The following is a 19,489-nucleotide window of genomic DNA, read 5'->3' on the forward strand; positions in this document are numbered from 1 at the left end:
GGAAAGAAAGAACTGTGATGTGGAGGGTTAACAAGTCACATTTAATTGGGGGAAAATGTGTGACATTTTTAGTTGACACTTTATTTGGCATAAATAAATGTTAGACCATTTGCTTCCTTTTGGACTACACAAATTGACCTTAATATTCATTCTGATAATACCCAGCTGTCTGACTGTCCATATGAATGACAGAGACTACTCGAAAGTTACAAATTAATGAAGTCTGCAAAGTAGGTGAGCAATTTTGTATTTCCATTTCTGCAAAGGAAATAAATAAGGTAATATATGCAAATAAGCTAAGTGTTCTCCAAGGCAGTAGCTTGATGTTGGAAAGGTAAGTCTCCTGATCTGTAGGCAACATAAAAGGAAGTTAAGTTAAAAGATCTAACACACACACACACAAACTTTAGTTTGGAGAACTTTAGTCTAGGACCCAATTAGATTTTCAAATATAGAATCCCTCATCTTGTGGGTGACTGGATTTATGGACATTGAGCTGTACAAATAGTATTACAAGATAATGATGCCTCAAGCCCTCTTCCCCAAAAAAGAGCTCCTAAGAGATGAATTCATACAGGTAGAGTGATAGACATCATGAAGTGTATTGTATCCTCAGACATGAAGACTGCTTTGTTGACCTGGAATGGGCTCTTGAACTGCTGCCATAACCCAAACATTTTGTAGCATCACAGCCAGATGCAATAAGAACAATACAGCAGGACTTTCCACTGTATTTTGCCGGTCTCCTCACTCTCACCCCTTATTCTGAATTTTAATTTCACTTTTACACATATTTTTGTGGTTTCATTCTGCAAGGTCCACCTCTAGTGGATCTGCTCAGACAACACAGTGCTTTGATCTCATCCCTGTCTGGTATAACAGGATGGCTCCTTCGAGAGTGACTTTGTTCTCAATTATTGTTTTAATCACTACTGTTTTTACATTTGGACCAATCCAAACATCTCCCAACATCGTTTTGCTTTTTTCAAAGATTCTTCTTTGAAGAGGGAGGGGGCTATGGTGTTAGAGATGAAGCATCATGAGGAAAACCCTGCAACCTCCCTGCAAACATGCGATTTTGACTTGATAAACACTGAAATAATTTAATAAGTAAATCCTTCATGAAGGTCTTAAAAGGTGGTTTGGAGTTGTGCAAACCAACTAACAATAATTTTGGCTCAGGGGGTCAACTTTTTATAAATATCCTGTTTTAAAGCTGGTAGCAAAATTCACAATCAGGATATTTGGGGTTACATGGGGAAAGGAGATCTGTGGCATGATCTGAATATAGTTTCTGTTGTGGTTTGAAGCCTGGGTATGAGCAGGCAGGAAGGCCATGGGGAGCTCTTTGTGTGTATGTGTCGCCATCTGCTGGTAATTAGCTGTGATTACATTAGCCAGTTTCAAAGGCAGCCACAAAGGTGGGCTTCCCAGTTTGTGTTTCTTAAAGGCAGAGCCTGGGGTGATGATTCAAGTTTGAATAATCCATTTTGGATAGAAAAGGAGGTACAGGAATGAGGAAATGGTGAAGGGGAAGGGTGACCAATGAAAGGTAACTACTAGCAGGAAACTGAAGTTTAGTATCATTTGACAGTTTGAAACACTTTTCTGAGAGCAAACCTACCGAGGAGAATCGACATGGACGGGGTATTATACACCAGTTCTCATCAGCCATACACTTTTGGAGTGCTTTGGGACTGGTCATTACTGGATACTCTAGGATGTCCACAGAGGTGGTAGTTAACGCTGTCAAACAGAGAATGCAAGATTCGTTCATCTACATTTGAAGTGACAGGTACCATTCCCTCCCAGACATTTCAAGTAATTGTGAGATGGGTGACTTCCACTTTCATCACCTTGGATTTCAGGCTGACATAATGAAAGCTTCCTCTTGGGAAACAGTGTCCTAGTCATCTTGTAATCCCAAACAACTACCCTATCTATGCTATCTATGAGCCACTCAAACTTCAATTTGCCAGTGGCTTCTGTGTATGTGACCTAAACAGAGTGCATTATATTAAGTTGAAGGTCATGTGTCTATTGCTCTTGGTGTGTGGTGTGTGGTGTGGTGTGGTGTGTGTGTGTGTGTGTGTGTGTGTGTGTGTACATGCACATGTACACTTTGTGTCATCCTCAATCACTCTTCACTATGTCTTGAGACAGGGTATTTCACTAACCTAAAGATAGACTGGCTGACTAGCAAGCTGCAAAGATATGCCTGTCTTCCCCTCCCCAGTGCTAGGATCATAGGTGCATGCCACTCGGCCTACCTTTTGACATGGGTGTTGGGGATCTGAACTCAGGTCTCTCTGTTTGCTCTGTAAGGCATCTTGCTCTCTGAGCTGTTTATCCTAATTCCCTCATTGCTTATTTCTTACGTTTGATCTGAGATGTTGTTAGGTGGAATACTTCAATGATAATTTAAATACTTTGTGAGATTTCAGATTTAACGCCAGTTGAAGGCATTGTAGGCTGGGAGAGCAAGAGCCAGGACTGACACTTGTGTTAATAGCAGTAAAATCAAACCTTTGTTTCCTCCATTGTATATGGTGGCACATGATAAAATCAACCTAACACTATGTGTATGGTTAGTTCTCTCATTGGTAAGACTTTATCAATCTGCCAGAATTACTCTTTCATTGGCAAGATGAACATTTAGAATCAGCAGTATCAGCAAAATTGTTTGATTGACCTTGGAGAGAACAAGCACATGCTGTTTGTATATAGCCTCATCAAGAAACCATTGTTACCCTGAGAATAGTTTCATTGTGCTAGCATTGAGGTTGCCGAGGGCAAAGGTCAGTTGGCATCACTTAGTTGAGTCATCCTGTCAACCTGTTCAGTGATTTCTGCTGAGAACGATATTGACACTGATATAAAATAGAAAGGTTTGTGTGCCTATAGTCAAAGTCACATGTTACTCATACAGATTTCTTTTCCTCTGATCTTTCATAACTGCTTCTTCAAAGTACTTGACCATAAATTAAAGACATTTGTAATATCTCAGAAGTCTTATATTTTTAACAAAGGTCACTTTCTGATCCACAAACACGATGAGTTCTTATAGAATGCCCACATTATAAAGCTCAGTTCAAAGTATCCTATGTGAGAGCAGGGTATTTAAAATATTCTAGGCCAAGACCATAAATTTGGGCTGCAATCATTTCCAATTGGATTTTATGAACATAAAATACACCTATTAGGAACTAAGGAGAAAAGGAAAGAAAAAGGAAGAGTAATTTTAACTTTATTTGATTAGGCCAGTATGGCATGAAAGCCACTCATAATTCTTCAAGAAAATAAAAATTCAAATTTCAAGTCTCCATCAATATTCCTGGTGAATACAGATAAAACTCCCAACAAAATACTAGCAAGCCAAATCCCACAGCAAACAAAAAGAATCACTCACTTTGGTCATGTGAGATTTTTGTCATAAAATACAAGAATATTACAAAATGAGTAAGTAATTATGTTCTCCCATAATAATGAAGCAAAAGCCAAAAGCTATATATAGTAAAAGCAGAAAAGACATCTGAGAAAATCCAGCATTGCTTCGTAATTAAAAATGTTTGCTAGGACTCAGAGCAGGTGAACGACCTGCCTGACAGCTAATTGCCCCATTCCCTAGATTAGGTTTCTAAAGACCCATTCTACCCTGTAACCCTCCCGACCCAGGATTGGCCCCTATGTCCCACGCTGGCAGACTTCCGCTGCTCGGGTGCAGGCTCCACCAGTCAGAAGAAACACTCAGTGACCCACCTGTCAGCTGAACTGCTCCACTCTCTAGATTTAATTCCAAAAGTCCCATCCCACCCCCCTTCCCCCACCTCAACACCAACCCCACAGTTAGCCCCTACCAGCAACTGCAGATCCTCCATTGCTCAGGTGCAGGCCACACGAATCTGAAGAACAGATACAGAACACACTAGTTAGAAAAAGAAATACCCCAATCCCCTGCACCCAAGGCCAAACTAGATACCAGAAGTCCAGCCCCCAACTTGGACAGAGACTCCCTACTGGATCAGAGGTCATACCAGCTGCCAGAAATCTAGGACACAAAGACAAGTTGATCAAACAGGAATCAGAAACCAAGGAACAAAATACACATCCAACAAAGACAAACTCAGAAATCAACAACTAGCTGTACAATTAACCCAAACCCAGATGCCTAAAGGCCAGTGTTAAGAACACAATTAGCAACAGAGAGGGCAATATAGCTCTACCAGAGCCCAACTATGTAGCTGAAGTTTTCTCTGGTCCTGCCTAGCCCCTCAGACCCTGAAGCTGCTTATAAAATAATCACTCAGAAGCTTATATTAATTAAAATTGTTCAGCCATTACCTCAGGCCTACCACTGACCAGCTCTTACATTTAAACTCAGGCCATTTCTGATAATCTGTATGTTGCCACATGTTCCATGGCTTTACCTGTATGCTGTTACATGTTATTCCCTGGACAGCGGGCTGGTGTCTCCTGACTTAGCCTTCCAGCCTTCCCACAATTCTCCTTGTTTGCTTTTCCCACCTATACTTCCTGCCTGGTTATTGGCCAATCAGCACTTTATTTATCAACCAATTAGAGCAACACATTCACAGCATACAGAGTGATATCCACAGCATTTCCCCTTTTCTTTTTTTTTCAAAAAGGAAGGTTTTAACTTTAACATAGTAAAATTACATATAACAAAACAGTAATCAAGCAAGAATTACAATTACAATATCTAGTCTATTTGTATTTGACAAAATTAAAGAAAATATCTATCTATCCTATATTTGTGACTCTAAAGTTTCATATCTAATTTATCTCTTATCATAACCAAGGAAAATTATAACTATCTAGTCTTCAACTACATCAAACACCTCAGAATGATATAATATTACCTAAGTAAACAGGAAGAGCATTGTAAGCAACTTCCAAAAATCTAAAATGACAGAGAGAGCTGGCTACCTGGACAGTCATCCAAAGTATGTTGAGGCATCTACTTTCAGCCCATAGGCTTAGTCTCTCAGTCACTTTTCTCTGTGTCCTATAGAATGTCTGGCAGTTTCTTCTGTGAAGCAGGAACCTGAAGGACCATCTCGCCTTGCAATGTTCAGTGGTCACCTTTCTATGGGTCCTGCATGTCTAGTCAATACAACATTTTGTCAAGCAGTCCAGGCAAGGACAGTTTCTTGCTCAAATGGCTATTTTTGCCAAGAAGAAGATAAACTCTTTATGGAGTGTCTTTTTTTTTTTTTTTTTTTTTTTTTTTTTTTTTTTTTTTTTTTTTTTTTGGTTTTTCGAGACAGGGTTTCTCTGTGTAGCTTTGCGCCTTTCCTGGAACTCACTTGGTAGCCCAGGCTGGCCTCGAACTCACAGAGATCCGCCTGGCTCTGCCTCCCGAGTGCTGGGATTAAAGGCGTGCGCCACCACCGCCCGGCCCTATGGAGTGTCTTTGATGCCCATCTTTCACTCTGAAGGAAATCAGTGCTGCCAGGAGCAAACATGTCTCATTGCCCAGAAAGTCTAAGTTTTTAAAACATTTTAAATGCCATACTCTGTAGGTCTTTGAAGATTACCTAACTAATTGAATTATATCTATGTATACCTAGGAAACTTTACTAACATGACTATAAGTTTTACTATCATAGAAGACTAATTATTAATCTGTATTTCTTGATTATCCATTACAATCTAAATGAACTGCACAAACATAATACCTTAAACAAGAGTAGAAATATACATACAATACAACAAAATTAACTTTAAATTTGTGTCAATAAACTAAAATCCATAGCAATGTAAAACATTTTTAAACAAGTTGTTGCTCTTTAGAGTCATTAATCTACCCTTTTATCCTATCATATTTACATCCTATTTTTCTATATCATATCTAGGGTGGCTGTCCAGGCAGCTGGCTATTTCTGTCAACTCACATTTTTTTGGAAGCTACTTGCTTGCATTTCCTGTTTTACTAGATAATATTCTTTCCTTCTTGGGTCTCTGAGGGAATCGAAGAATAGATAGTTATAGTTAGTTGAAGATTAGACAGTTATAATTATAGTTTCCTTGTTAAGAATTTCAAAAAAAATTCACTAAAGCGATGAAAAGTGAATTTGAAAATTTGAAAGACATTATAAGACAGTTCTCTGTTAGTAATATAAGTTAGGATAGAAAGTAATTAAGGTACATTTTGGACTTACCAAAATAGGATAGAAAATGGAATATTTTCTCTGAGTTTGTCAAATGCATATGGAGTAGACATTGTTGAGGTATTTATTGCTTGTATATATTGTATATAGTTATTATACTTATTGTATATAGTTTTTCTTTATTATAACTTTTTTATTCTTTTTTATATTTGTACTGAAATGTGATATTTTATTTGTATGTTGATAAATAAAGTTTGTCTGGAGATCAGAGGTCATAGTCAGTCATAAACTGAAGTTAGGGAGTGGTAGCACATGCCCTTAATCAGATCACATGTCAGGCAGAGTCTCTGTGTGTTCAAGGACACAGCCAAGTGTGGTGACACATGCCTTTAATCTCAGTACCAACCATAGAGACCTGGAGGTCTATATAGACAGGCAGTGATGAGGAAGTGATGTGGCTGGGCTTAGAGCCAATGAGAAGGCAGAACAGGAAGGCAATAAAGGCTCAGGTTAGACAGGAAGAAGCTCTCTTGGGAAGCTATGGCGAGATGATAAGCTAAGGTTAGTTGGCGGCTATTGCTTTGATCACTACAGCTTATACCTCTGTATTTGACTCTGTGTTTCTTATTTAATAAGACTGTTTAGAAATTCATCTACACAACTATCTTATGACAGGAAGACCTGAATATTCCAACACAGCTGAAACACAAGAAAACAACCTTAAAAACAACTTTATGAAGATAGAGGTCCTGAAGGAAGAAATGAAAAAAAAATCCTTAAAGAAATTGAGGAAAAGACTAACAAAAAATTGGAGGAAATCATTAAATTCATTAAGGAATGCTAAGAAAGCCAAGAAAAACAAACAGCCAGGTGAAAGAAACTGTCAAAGACCTGAAAATGGAAGTAGAAGCAATAAAGAAAACACAAATTGAAGAAATTCTGGAAATGGAAAATCCAGGTAAGCAAACAGGAACTACAGACACAAGTTTCAGTGACAGAATACAAGAGGTGGAAGGGAGAACTTCAGGCATTTCCAAGCAAATGGACCTAAAAAGCATGCTGGTGTAGCTATTCTAATATCTAACAAAATAGACTTCAACCCAAAATTAATCAAAAGTAATGGTGAAGGACATTTCATGCTCATCAAAGGAAAAATCCGCCAGGATGACAGCTCAATTCTGAAACAGACCTATAACACCAGGTGAAACAGAAGCAATCATTGAATGTCTCCCAACCAAAAAAAGTTCAGGGACAGATGCTTTTAGTGCAGAATTCTATCACTTTCTTAGGCAGGAGCTTGTCCTGGAACTTGCTCTGTAGACCAGGCTGGCCTCAAACTCACAGAGATCCACCTGCCTCTGCCTCCTGAGTGCTGGGATTAAAGGTGTGTGCCATCACCACCTGGCTTCAAATTCTACCACTTTCAAAGAAGAGTTAATGCCAGTACTCCTCAAATTATTCCACAAAATAGAAACAGAAGGAACACTGCCAAATTCATTTTATGAGGCTACAGTTACCCTTATATCCAGACCACATAAAGACTCAACAAAGAAAGAGAATAATGGATGAATTTTTCTTGTGAATATAGATGCAAAAATACTCTCTAAGATACTCACAAACCCAATCCAAGAACATATAAAAAAATGATCATCTGCCATGATCAAGTAAGCTTCATCCTAGAGACGCAGATATGGTTCAATATATGAAAATCAATAAATGTAATCCACCATTTAAACAAACTGAAAGAAAAATCCATAAAAGGCCTTTGACAAAATCTAACAGCCCTTCTTGATAAAAGTCCAGGAGTGATTAGGGAGACAAAGGACTTACCTCAACAAAATGCAGTTTACAGCAAGCCCATAGCCAATATCAGCTTCAACAGAGAGAAAATCAAAGCAATTCCGTTATAACCAGGAACAAGACAATGTTGTTTGCTCTTTCCATACCTATTCATTACAATACTTAAAGTTTTAGCTAGAGCAATAAGACAACTGAAAGAGATACAAATTGAAAAGGAAGAAGTCAAAGCATCTTTATTAGCAGGTGATATGATAGTAAACATAAGTGACACTAAAAATTCTACCAGAGAACTTCTACAGCTGATAAACACTTTCAGTAAAGTAGCTGGATACAAAGTTAACTCACAAAATCAGTAGCCCTCCTATATACAAATGACAAATGGTCTGAGAAAGAAATAAGACGAGCAACACCTTTCACAATAGCCTCAAATAATATAAAATAACTCGGGTATAACTCTAACCAAGCAAGTAAAAGACTTGTATGATAAAAACTTCAAGTCTTTGAAGAAATTGAAGGAGGTATCAGTAGGTGAAAAGATTCCCCTATGCTCATGGATCGGTAAGATTAACACAGTAAAAATAGCCATCTTACCAAAAGCAATCTACACATTCCATGCAATCCAAATCAAAATTCCAACACAATTCTTCACAAAACTTAAAAGGACAATTCTCAAATTCAATGGAAAAAGGAAGAAAAAACCCAGAATAGCTAAAACAGTCCTGAACAATTGAAAAAAAAAATAATTGCCGAAAGTCTTACCCTTCCCAATTTTGAGCACCACAGAACTACAGAGCTAAATTAATAATAATAATAGTAGTAATAAAACCTCATGGTATTGGCATAAAAACAGACATGTTGATCAATGGGATTGAATTGAAGACCCAAACATAAATCAAACCTCCATGGCCACCTGATTTTTGATAAAGAAGCTAGAAATACACACTGGAAAAAAAAGGCAGCATCTTTAACAAATGCCACAGATTTAACTGAATGATGGGGATGTAGAAGAATACAAATAGTTCTGTACTTATTACTCTGCACAAAACTCAATTCCAAATGAATTAAAGACTTCAAGATAAAACCAGGTACACTGAATTAGATAGATAAGATAGTGGGGAATAGCCTTAAACTCATTGTCACAGAAGACTTTCTGAACAGAACACTGTTAGCATAGGCACTAAGGTCAACAACTGATAAATAGGGCCTCATGAAATGGAAAAGCTTCTGTAGGCAAAGGACACTGTTATTCAGGCAAGGCAGCAGGTTACAGAATGGGAAAAGATTTTTTTAATCAACTCCACAGCCAATAGAGGACTAATATCCAAAATTTTATATAATGAATTCAAGAAACTATATATCAAAAAACCAAATAATACAATTAAAATGGAGTATAGATTGAAATGGAGAATTTTCAATAGAGGAAACTCAAATAGCTGAGAAACAGGAAATGTTGAACGTCCTTAGTCATCAGAGAAATACAAATCAAAAGTACTTTGGGATTTCATCTTACATCTGTCAGAATGGCTAAGATCAACATAAGAGACAGCGCCTGCTGGTGAGGATGTGGAATAAGGAGAACAACTCATCCATTGTTGGTGACAGTGCAAATTCATAAAACACTATGGAAATTAGTGTGGAAATTCCTCAGAAGGATGGGAATCCACTTCATGATCCAACTATACTGCTCTTGGGCATATACCTAAATCATGCTTCATGATACCTCAAGGACACTTGCTCAACCATGTTAATTGCTACTCTATTCATAATAGCCAGAAACTAGAAACAACCTAGATGTCCCCCAACAGAACAATGGATGAAGAAAATGGGGTAATTTTCACAATGGAATATTAGGTTTAAAAAAATTATATCATGAATTTTGCAGGCAAATGGATAGATCTAGAAAAAAATCATCTTGCGTGAGGTAACCAGTTTCTGAAAGATAAATATAGTATGTATTCACTTATAGGTAGATATTACCTGTTAAATAAGTGATAACCAAGCTACAGCCTGTAGACCCAGAGAGGTTAAGTATAGAGGATGGAACTACAGCATGGATCTCCCTGGGAATTGGAAATAGAATAGATTTTTTTTGGGGGAAGACTAGGGGCAGGAGGGGGACACAGGAGCAGGAGGATCCGGTGGAGAGGTGGAGGGGAGATGGAGTTGGAAGGAGTACAGGGAGAGACAGCTAGAATTGAGGGGCATTTGAGGGTTGACATAGGAAACTAGTGCAGTGGAAACTTCCTAAAAAAATATGAAGGTGATCCTAATGAATGTCTCCAAAAAATGAGGGAGATGGAATTCCAACTGACCATCTCTGGTCTCCTGTACCAGGACTGGGTTACATCTAATTGAGTTGTTGGTTAAAGGGATCACATGGCAATCCCCATACAACCCAGGCTATTGCCAAGGCAATAGGTTGATCTCCACAAACTCACAACAAAGCTTTATTGCTGAAGGCAATACCTACACAGCTCATTGAACATTGAGAAGTTGAGCTGGTGCCTACATAGAACCTTCACTCCTATATTTTAAAGTCTAGTATGGGACAGTACTCTTCAGGGTATCAAATAGAAATGTAAATGCCAACCAAAACCAGCCACAAAAGCATCGCTCTACAATCTTGTCTTGCCTGCAAAATATGCTAGGGCAATTGTGGCACAAAGATTGTGGGTAACAAACCAATGTCTGATTTGACTTAAGGCCCACAGCACAAGATGGAACCCGTACCTGGCATTGCTTGGGTCACCAAGAGTCAGAAACTAGATAGCTCAGAGATCTAGGGTAAAACCAAATATTACTAGTCTTTAAATAAATGTAGTGACGAAATGACTCCTATGAAATTCTGCTATACTCAGATCAGTGCCTTATTCAGCCATCAACCGAGAAACTTCCTCCTGCAGCAGATGGGAACAAATACAGAGACTCTCAGCCAGGCATTACACACACACACACACACACACACACACACACACACACACACACACAGAGAGAGAGAGAGAGAGAGAGAGAGAGAGAGAGAGAGAGAGAGAGAGAGAGAGAGACTTTGGATATAAATGGGGTGTCTCCATCAAATGGCTTTCCTCAGAGCTCAGGGAATCTTGTGGAAGAGGAGGCAGAAAGAGTATAAGAGCCAGAGAGGATGAAAGACACCAGGCGAACAAGGCTCTCTGAATTAACTGGACAAAACTCATATGAACTCACAGAACTGAAGCAACCAGCACAGGGCCTGCACAGGTCTTTGCTAGGTTTTCTCCATATTTACTATATTTTTCAGTTTAGTATTTTTATGGAACTCCCCAGAGTGTGAATGAGTGGGTCTCCCATTCTTGCGCCTTCTCTTGGGGCTCTTTTCCTTCTGTTGGTGTGCCTTATCCAAGTTCAATGAGATACTTTTTTTTCATGTTGCATTTATTTATTTATTTAGGCATACATAAACAATAACAAGTAAAGAAAAAGAGGCGATTATTTCGAAAGAAAGCAAGGAGGAGGGGGCGCACATGGGGGAAGTCGAAGGGAGAAAAGGATGTAATTATTGTGGGGAGAATTGTTTTATCTTATTGTATTTCATTTTGCTATTTTTGTTGTTATCTCTGAGAAGCCTGTTCTTTTCTAATGAGAGACAGAAAGGAAGTGGATCCAGATGGGAGGGGAAGTGGAGAGGAACTGGAAGGAGTAGAGGAAGGGGAAACTGTAATCAAGATATATTGTATAAGGAAAGAATATATTTTCAACAAAAGGGGGAAAATGGTCATAAGTATGCTTTCTCTTGATAATTACTTGAAGTGCATTTAATAGCTGGACATACTAGTACTGTTGGTTAAAATTTTCTGTCAGTGTTTATGTACTTATTATTACATAAGTTCTTTATACTCTTATTGATATTTAAGTTCTGTCAATTATTGAGAGAATTATGTTGGCATCCCCCACTCCAACTGTGAAAACATTGTTTCTCCTTAAAGTTCTATCAATTTTTGCTTCATATTATTTTGAAGCTCTCTTTTGCATTGTATAAACATTTAGGAGTGTAACATTTTCATGATAATTTAGCCTCATTATGACTATAGAATCATCTTCTTTTGCTTGATAACTTTTTTTGGCTCAAACTATACTTAGTCTAAAGTTAATATAGCTATATCCAAGTGAACTGTTTCCTGAGATCAATACTATAAATAAAAAATGAGCTGCCAATGAAATATTACAGGAATTTGTGTTAGATATTCCTGATGGGACAAACAATAATAATTTTAGAGACAGTGCTGATTGAGATAGGTAATCTGTGTCATCCATACTTATACGTTCTTCTCTTTAATGGGACCCATCTATTCTTGCTTTCCTTTTTGTGCTAACCTATTCTTGGACTTTATTTCCTCTTCAGTTTATCAAAACATTCTTACCTTTCTTGACAATTTTGATTTTTGAAAAAAGTTTTCACCTGCTCCAGATTCTTTAGCAGTTCAATAACCGTTTTTATTTTTTTTAACCTAGAGAGAAGCAAATGCTACTTTGATATGTTCTTTTATATGTATGCATGCTTATAATCTGTTCAACTATGTTCCTGACCTCTAATGATAATAAACAACATTAAGAATCATCTACTTGGTGCTTTACATTTAAGAAACACTCAGTAAACATGTCTAGCCTCTATGTCAACTAGAGATTGTTTCCTTTATTTTGGAGAACAAGGGAATAAGACACAGATAGTCTTAACTTATTTAACATAACAATAAGTAAACCTGGGATTGGGGTTTATGCTTAAATGATACTGTTTCATAATGGAGGCAGAAAAATGACTTCTTCCCAGATGCTGCTGATATATCACTCTGCTGATGGAAGAAAAGATGATGATAAGGAGAACAGATCAGGAACGCATACACACACATAGACACAGACACACAGACACACACAGACACACACAGACACACACACACACACACACACACACACACACACATACACACACACACACACACACACACACACACTTTGTAATGAGATCCAGTTAGAAAATAATACTTGCCCCAAATGCTATTGAGATCATTTAAAGTTTGTCCCTTCAGGTGTAAACCCATGGGGCTTAAGTTCTTTGGGGACCTGGCTCTGAATTATTGTATGCTGCTTGGATAAGGTCTTTTATTCTGTGCAGTATGTGACTCAGTGTTAAGTTCAGGGATTCTTCTTCATGTCTAGATCTATCAGGGTGGGAGATCATCTTCCCCAAGTACTTATTAAGTCACCGTCTCAGAAAGATTACCATAATGAAGAAAATCTGATTTTATATCTTCTAGAAAATGACCACTTTCTTTAATGTAGATAAAGGAGATGCAGAAAGGATATCCTTAAGAAGTGAGTAGACTGGGTTCTTGACAATAGGAAGTTTTGAAACATGATGGAGCAACAGTAATGCCGTGAACTGGGAGGACATGATCTCTGATCAATAAGATTTTGGTATTTTACAGAATTATCAGAGTTTACAGTTGGTCTATGTGAGTTTTTCTAAACCGATTTGCCTGTTGTTAAAGCATAAACATATAGAGATGCTTGTAGCCATAGTATACTCCATTCTTGAAAATTACTGAGGAATTTTAAATGTCTACACCATAATAAGCAATATGTATGTGAGATTAGTTAGCTTCAGTTGATCTTCATAAAAGGTAAGCATCATTGAAGTATAGTTTTCTAACATCAGAAATACATATAATTTTATTTGTCAATTGGAAACAATTTCTTCACTTAATGAATGACTCAAAATAACTTGCACTCAAATAATTAATAAATAGATAGTAAACTGCTTTAAAACTTGTAGCAATCTATATTACACTTTGTGTTAACACACCTATCATAGGGAGTTGCACGAGGGTAGATAAAGAGAATGTAGGACATGAACCAACCATTTCTACAATGGATAGCTCAAGAAAAATCTAGAACTGTCCATTTAACTGCTTAAAATGCACCCAACATCAACATAAGGATACCATTATAATACTAATAAATCATCCAGGTTAAGTCATTTAAACTATTTGAAATGTGTATGGTGCTTCACTATTACCAGTCATGTGAGAAACTGCTTTTTCTTCGAAAGAGCACTTTGTTGTAGAAGTCACATATTTTTGTATAGATTATCATACATAATAATCTAGACAATTTGAATTGTTTCTACTATTTATTGACCCATGTGTCACACAAAAATATAACGTTGAAGGTTTTATCTGCATTAAGCTATTATAAATTTATCATCTCACTTATTTTATTATTATTTGATTTGATTTGATAGTAGCAGTCCTATATCATAATAATTGATTTTAAGGAAGTTTATGCTCATATGGAAAATCATGTAAAATAATTTTATGTTATTTTAACTTTGTGGATGCTTAATTTTCTTTGCAATTTTCATGACAAATTGCCCCCAATGTTTGTCAGACCCCCTGATCTCTAAGATAGCATCTCTCATGCTCTTCCACGACAGCATAATCATTTATTGGAAGAATGCAATTGTGAGAAATTTTGACCCTATTCCCTTTCTTCTCAATCTGTCATCTTACATTCTTTTCCTTGATGCCACTTTTGACTTCACACCAATCATATACTGAATTTATTTTTTCTTTTCATTGAAAGATCAGTATTAAATGAAAATCATATGTTTTACTATCCTTCCAAATGGCCATCCTTTTTTTTTTTTGGCCAAGTGTGCAGTTATATTTTCCACATCTCTTTATAGGGAAATACTGAAACACACACATATGTGAACTACATCTTTTTAGTATTGTTATATTTCTCATTATCCAGTAAGAATTGGATGCCATATTTAACATTTCCTTAATATATGGTATAGGATCCTAAACTCCCAGTTGTATTTACAGAGTTCCCAATAAAAGCATATCGAAGTAGAATTTTTAAAAATGTGTATGTGTGTGTGTGTGTGTGTGTGTGTGTGTGTGTGTGTGTGTGTGTGTATGCCAGATGAAAACCTCAGCTGCCATTCCTCAGTACTGTCCACCTTGATTTTGAAGACTGGGTCTCCCACTGGCTTAGAACTTGCCAAGTGGGATAAGCCAGCTGGAGAGTCAGGTCAAGGGATCTACCTGCCTTTGTCTCTCCAGACCTGGGATCATACAAAGCACATACCATCAAGTCCAACTTTTGATTCTGAGTTCTAGGGAGCAAATTTTATTACTCATATTTGCAGGGCAAACACTTTACAAGCTGATTTATTTCCTAAAATACTTTAGAGGATTTCATTATTCTATCATATAGTAAGATGAAAAATGGAGAGTAATTTTCATTACAAATACGATTTTAAAATCAAAGGGACTGTTAGATCAATGTAGTTAGATAACACTAGATGGGAGAGTGTTCAGATCCCAAAGAGCTCAAGGGTTAAGTTGCTGAAGTTTGCATAAGATTTTGCACAACTGTCCAGATCTAGTAGCTAGGAATCTTATTACCACTCAGTTCAACAATGCTGACCAACTGTCTGTAATAGACCTGTTGAGGACAATCTGCCATTGATTTCAAATATCATTTGACTGGGTTTGGTAAGCCATAGTTCTTATTCTTTTGACAGATCCCAACTGACCAATGGAAGAAAAGAATCAGACTGCAGTGCCTGAGTTTCTCTTCCTCGGCATCACAGATAACCTCCATCAGAAGATTGTCCTCTTCATCATCTTTTTCTTTGTTTATCTTGTCACCCTGGGGGGTAACCTGGGCATGATCACTCTCATATGGGTGGACCCCAGGCTGCACACACCTATGTACTTTTTTCTCAGCCACCTGTCCTTTGTAGATGTGTGCTCCTCTTCTTCCATAGCTCCCAAGATGCTGTGTGACATATTTGCAGAGAACAAAGTCATCTCTTTTATGGGCTGTGCTGCGCAGATGTGGTTCTTTGGTCTCTTTGTGGCAACTGAGTGTTTCCTCCTGGCTGTCATGGCATATGATCGGTATACAGCCATCTGTAAGCCCTTGCTGTATACACTCATTATGTCCCAGAGTGTCTGTGTGCTTTTGGTTATTGGGCCTTACGTCATTGCTATTATAAGTACAATGACTCACACAACTTTAACCTTTTGCTTACCATTTTGTGGTCCATATATTATCAACCACTTTTTCTGTGATATTTCCCCATTGCTGTCTCTAGCATGTACTGATACCCAGATTAATAAGTTGGTGCTTTTTATCTTGGCTGGAGCAGTAGGTGTGCTCAGTGGTCTGATCATCCTGGTCTCCTATGTATGCATCTTGATGGCCATCTTGAAGATTCAGACAGCCAATGGGAGACGAAAAGCCTTCTCCACTTGCTCTTCTCACTTGGCAACGGTTTCTATCCTGTATGGGACTCTTTTCTTCATCTACGTTCGACCTAACGCCAGTTCCTCCCTGAATATCAATAAAGTGATCTCCCTATTTTATACAGTGGTGATCCCCATGTTGAATCCCCTCATCTACAGCTTGAGGAACAAAGAGGTGAAAAAGGCATTCAGTAGAACATTGGAGAGGAAGCACTTCCTAACAGGTGCTTAAAATAGAATTCTCTCTGTGACATCCCTAAGTTGTGGAGCAAAATATACATTAAAGACCGCCAGAGTGAGAATCAGAGGTTGCGAGAGAGTCCTTGTTCTGCCTGATTACGGACTATTTCACAAACTTGTGACAGATTGTGATGGAAACTAGCTTACAGATGTAGCAATTTTAGTGAATTTAGCTGCTCATTGAAATGATTTTAGTTAACCATGCATCTTCAATGTGAGAACCATATTTTCAACACAATGTTTCAAATCATAGCGGTGTTCCAAGTGAAACTGAAATTATGGCAAGTTCAAAATCCTAGTGAAAAATTTGAATGTTTTGATATTTTGGCTAAACACAGTCCCAGGTACAGAAAATGCATGTAGTCTTACTTGTTTCTAAGACCTATTTTTATGTATGAATATTTTGCCACATGTATGTAAATGTAACATGTGTGTACAGTGTCTGAAGAGTCCAAAAGAAGGTGTTGGATCCCCTGGAACTGGAGTTATAGACAGTTGGGAGCTGACACTTGTGCACTGGAAATCGAACCAAGTCCTCTGGAAGAGCAGCCAGTGCTCTTAACTGCTGAGCATCTCTCCCCTCCCCTACTTATATTTCAAGATTTCTGGAAAAACAGTATTTTGAAAAATTTGCTGCTTCTCTTCAGCTATCTTAAACATGTCACTTGCTAAAACTTTCAAATGGAATGCAATGAGTTGCAACATATCATTTAATGTAAATAAAAAATAGACCATGCCTGTCTCCTTGTCTCTAGCTCCCTTTGTTTCTGTTTCTGTCTCTCTCTCTGTCTCTTTCTCCTACTTGCCCTTTTGTGTGTATGTGCGCGCGCACACCTTGGCACACACATGAAAGTCAGAGGACAACCTTAGATGTTAACTTTCACACTCTATGTTGTTTGAGACATGTTGTTTTGTTGTTGCCCCCCCCCCCCCATATCAAGGGTAGCTGGCCCACCAGCTTCTGGGAAACTTTTTGCCTTTGCCTCACATCCTGTTGTACAATCACTGGGGCTATAAATGTGAGCTACACATCAGTCTTCATGTGGGTTCTAGGGATCTGAACTCAGGTCCTAAAGTTTACAGAGCAAGCACTTTAAAGTTTCAGCTATCTCTCCTTCTGAAAATACCTCTTCAATAGGCTTTTCTAGGTCCTATCTGCCCCAAAACAAACATCCTTGACTTCACTACCATCTTATCTATGCCATCACTTTTTGGCAACACCTACACTTGAGAGCAACTTCTTTTTTTTTTTTTTTTTTTTTTTTCTTTTGAGACAGGGTTTCTCTGTGTAGCTTTGCGCCTTTCCTGGATCTCACTTGGTAGTCCAGGCTGGCCTCGAACTCACAGAGATCCGCCTGGCTCTGCCTCCCGAGTGCTGGGATTAAAGGCGTGCGCCACTACCGCCCGGCAAGAGAGCAACTTCTTTTAAGAATGTAACACACCAGAGTAGATCAGTTCGGACTGTCTCTCGACCATTGCCAGCAGTCTGTTGTGGGGGTATCTTTGTGGATTTCTGTGGGCCTCTCCAGCACTTTGCCCCTTCCCATTCTCATGTGGTCCCCATTTACCATGGTCTCCCATTCCCTGTTCTCCCTCTCTGTTGTTGATCCAGCTGGGATCTCCCGCTCCCCCAAGCTCTCCCTTCCTCCACCCTCGCCCTTCATTACCCCCACTCATGTCCAGGCTGTTCATGTAGATCTCTTCCATTTCTCCGTCATTGGGTGATCCCCATGTCTTTCTTGGGGTCCTGTTTTCCAGGTAGCCTCCCTGGTGATGTGAGTAACAGTCCAGTCATCCTTGTTCCACATCTAGTATCTTCCTATGAGTGAGTACATACCATGTTTGTCTTTCTGAGTCTGGGTTACCTCACTCAGGATGATTTTTTCTAGATCCATCCATTTGCCTGCAAACCTCATGATGTCACTGTTTTTCTCTGCTGAGTAGTATTCCATTGTGTATATGTACCACATTTTGTTTATCCATTCTTCAGTTGAAGGGCATCTACGTTGTTTCCATGTTCTGGCTATTACAAACAATGCTGATATGGACATAGCTGAACAAGTGCTCTTGTGGTATGACTGAGCATTCCTTGGGTATATGCCCAAGAGTGGTGACCTACTCTGGTGATGGGATGGCCAAACACCCTAATTGTCATGCTAGAAACCCCATCCAACAACTGAGGGATCTGGATGCAGAGATCCATGGCTAGGCCCCGGGTAGATCTCTGGGAGTCCAATTGGTGAGAATGAGGAGGGTTTATATGAACGAGAATTGTTGAGACCAAGGTTGGATAAAGTACAGGGACAAATAGCCAAACGAATGGAAACATATGAACTATGAACCAATGGCTGAGGGGCCCCCAACTGGATCAGGCCCTCTGAATGGGTGAGACAGTTGATTGGCTTGATCTGTTTGGGAGGCATCCAGGCAGTGGGACCAGGTCCTGTGCTCATTGCATGAGTTGGCTGTTTGTAACCTGGGGCCTATGCAGGGTTGCTTGGCTCGGCCTGGGAGGAGGGGACTGGACTTTCCTGGACTGAGTCTACCAGGTTGATCTCAGTCCGCGGGGGAGGCTTTGCCCTGGAGGAGATGGGAATGGGGGTGGGCTGGAGGGAGGGTGAGGGAGGCCGGAGCGGGGAGAACAGGGGAATCCGTGGCTGATACGTAGAACTGAATTGTATTGCAAAATAAAAAAAAAAAAGAATGTAACACACTAAGTGTAAATTGGAACAAAAATATCCATAAGCACCTTGCGATTTCACTGAGCATTGCAGCTACAATAATACCATTGAACCAGATGTTAATATGTTAATTTCATGAGTAACGATATTCCACTAGTTTGAAGTGGCCCTTTTTCCTTTTCCTTTTAAAATAAAATGTATAAAAAGAATGTCATTTTATTACTTAGCTATACTCATTTACTAGTGATCAGAAACTAGAGAACTTCTTGATAGTTTTAAGTGACTTTTTTGAAGGAGGAACAAATAAATAAAACTAATATCTCACAATGTTTTTGCTTATCCATGG

General features: G+C 38.6%; 1 protein-coding gene across 1 annotated transcript; it reads left to right on the plus strand.

Moving 5' to 3' along the window:
* The first annotated feature begins 15,505 nt into the window (after positions 1-15,505).
* Positions 15,506-17,102, plus strand: LOC131908192 (olfactory receptor 5G29-like). Its single transcript, XM_059259240.1, has one exon. It carries the CDS (start codon positions 15,510-15,512, stop codon positions 16,452-16,454), a length of 945 nt encoding a protein of 314 aa, XP_059115223.1. The 5' UTR covers positions 15,506-15,509; the 3' UTR covers positions 16,455-17,102.
* The last annotated feature ends 2,387 nt before the right edge of the window (positions 17,103-19,489 follow it).

Source organism: Peromyscus eremicus, chromosome 4 (genome assembly GCF_949786415.1).
Source record: "Peromyscus eremicus chromosome 4, PerEre_H2_v1, whole genome shotgun sequence".
In the NCBI taxonomy this organism is placed as follows: domain Eukaryota; kingdom Metazoa; phylum Chordata; class Mammalia; order Rodentia; family Cricetidae; genus Peromyscus; species Peromyscus eremicus.

Bases quoted from the DNA above. Each gene is read 5' to 3' on its own strand.
- LOC131908192 (XM_059259240.1), top strand. From the start codon at position 15,510: ATGGAAGAAAAGAATCAGACTGCAGTGCCTGAGTTTCTCTTCCTCGGC.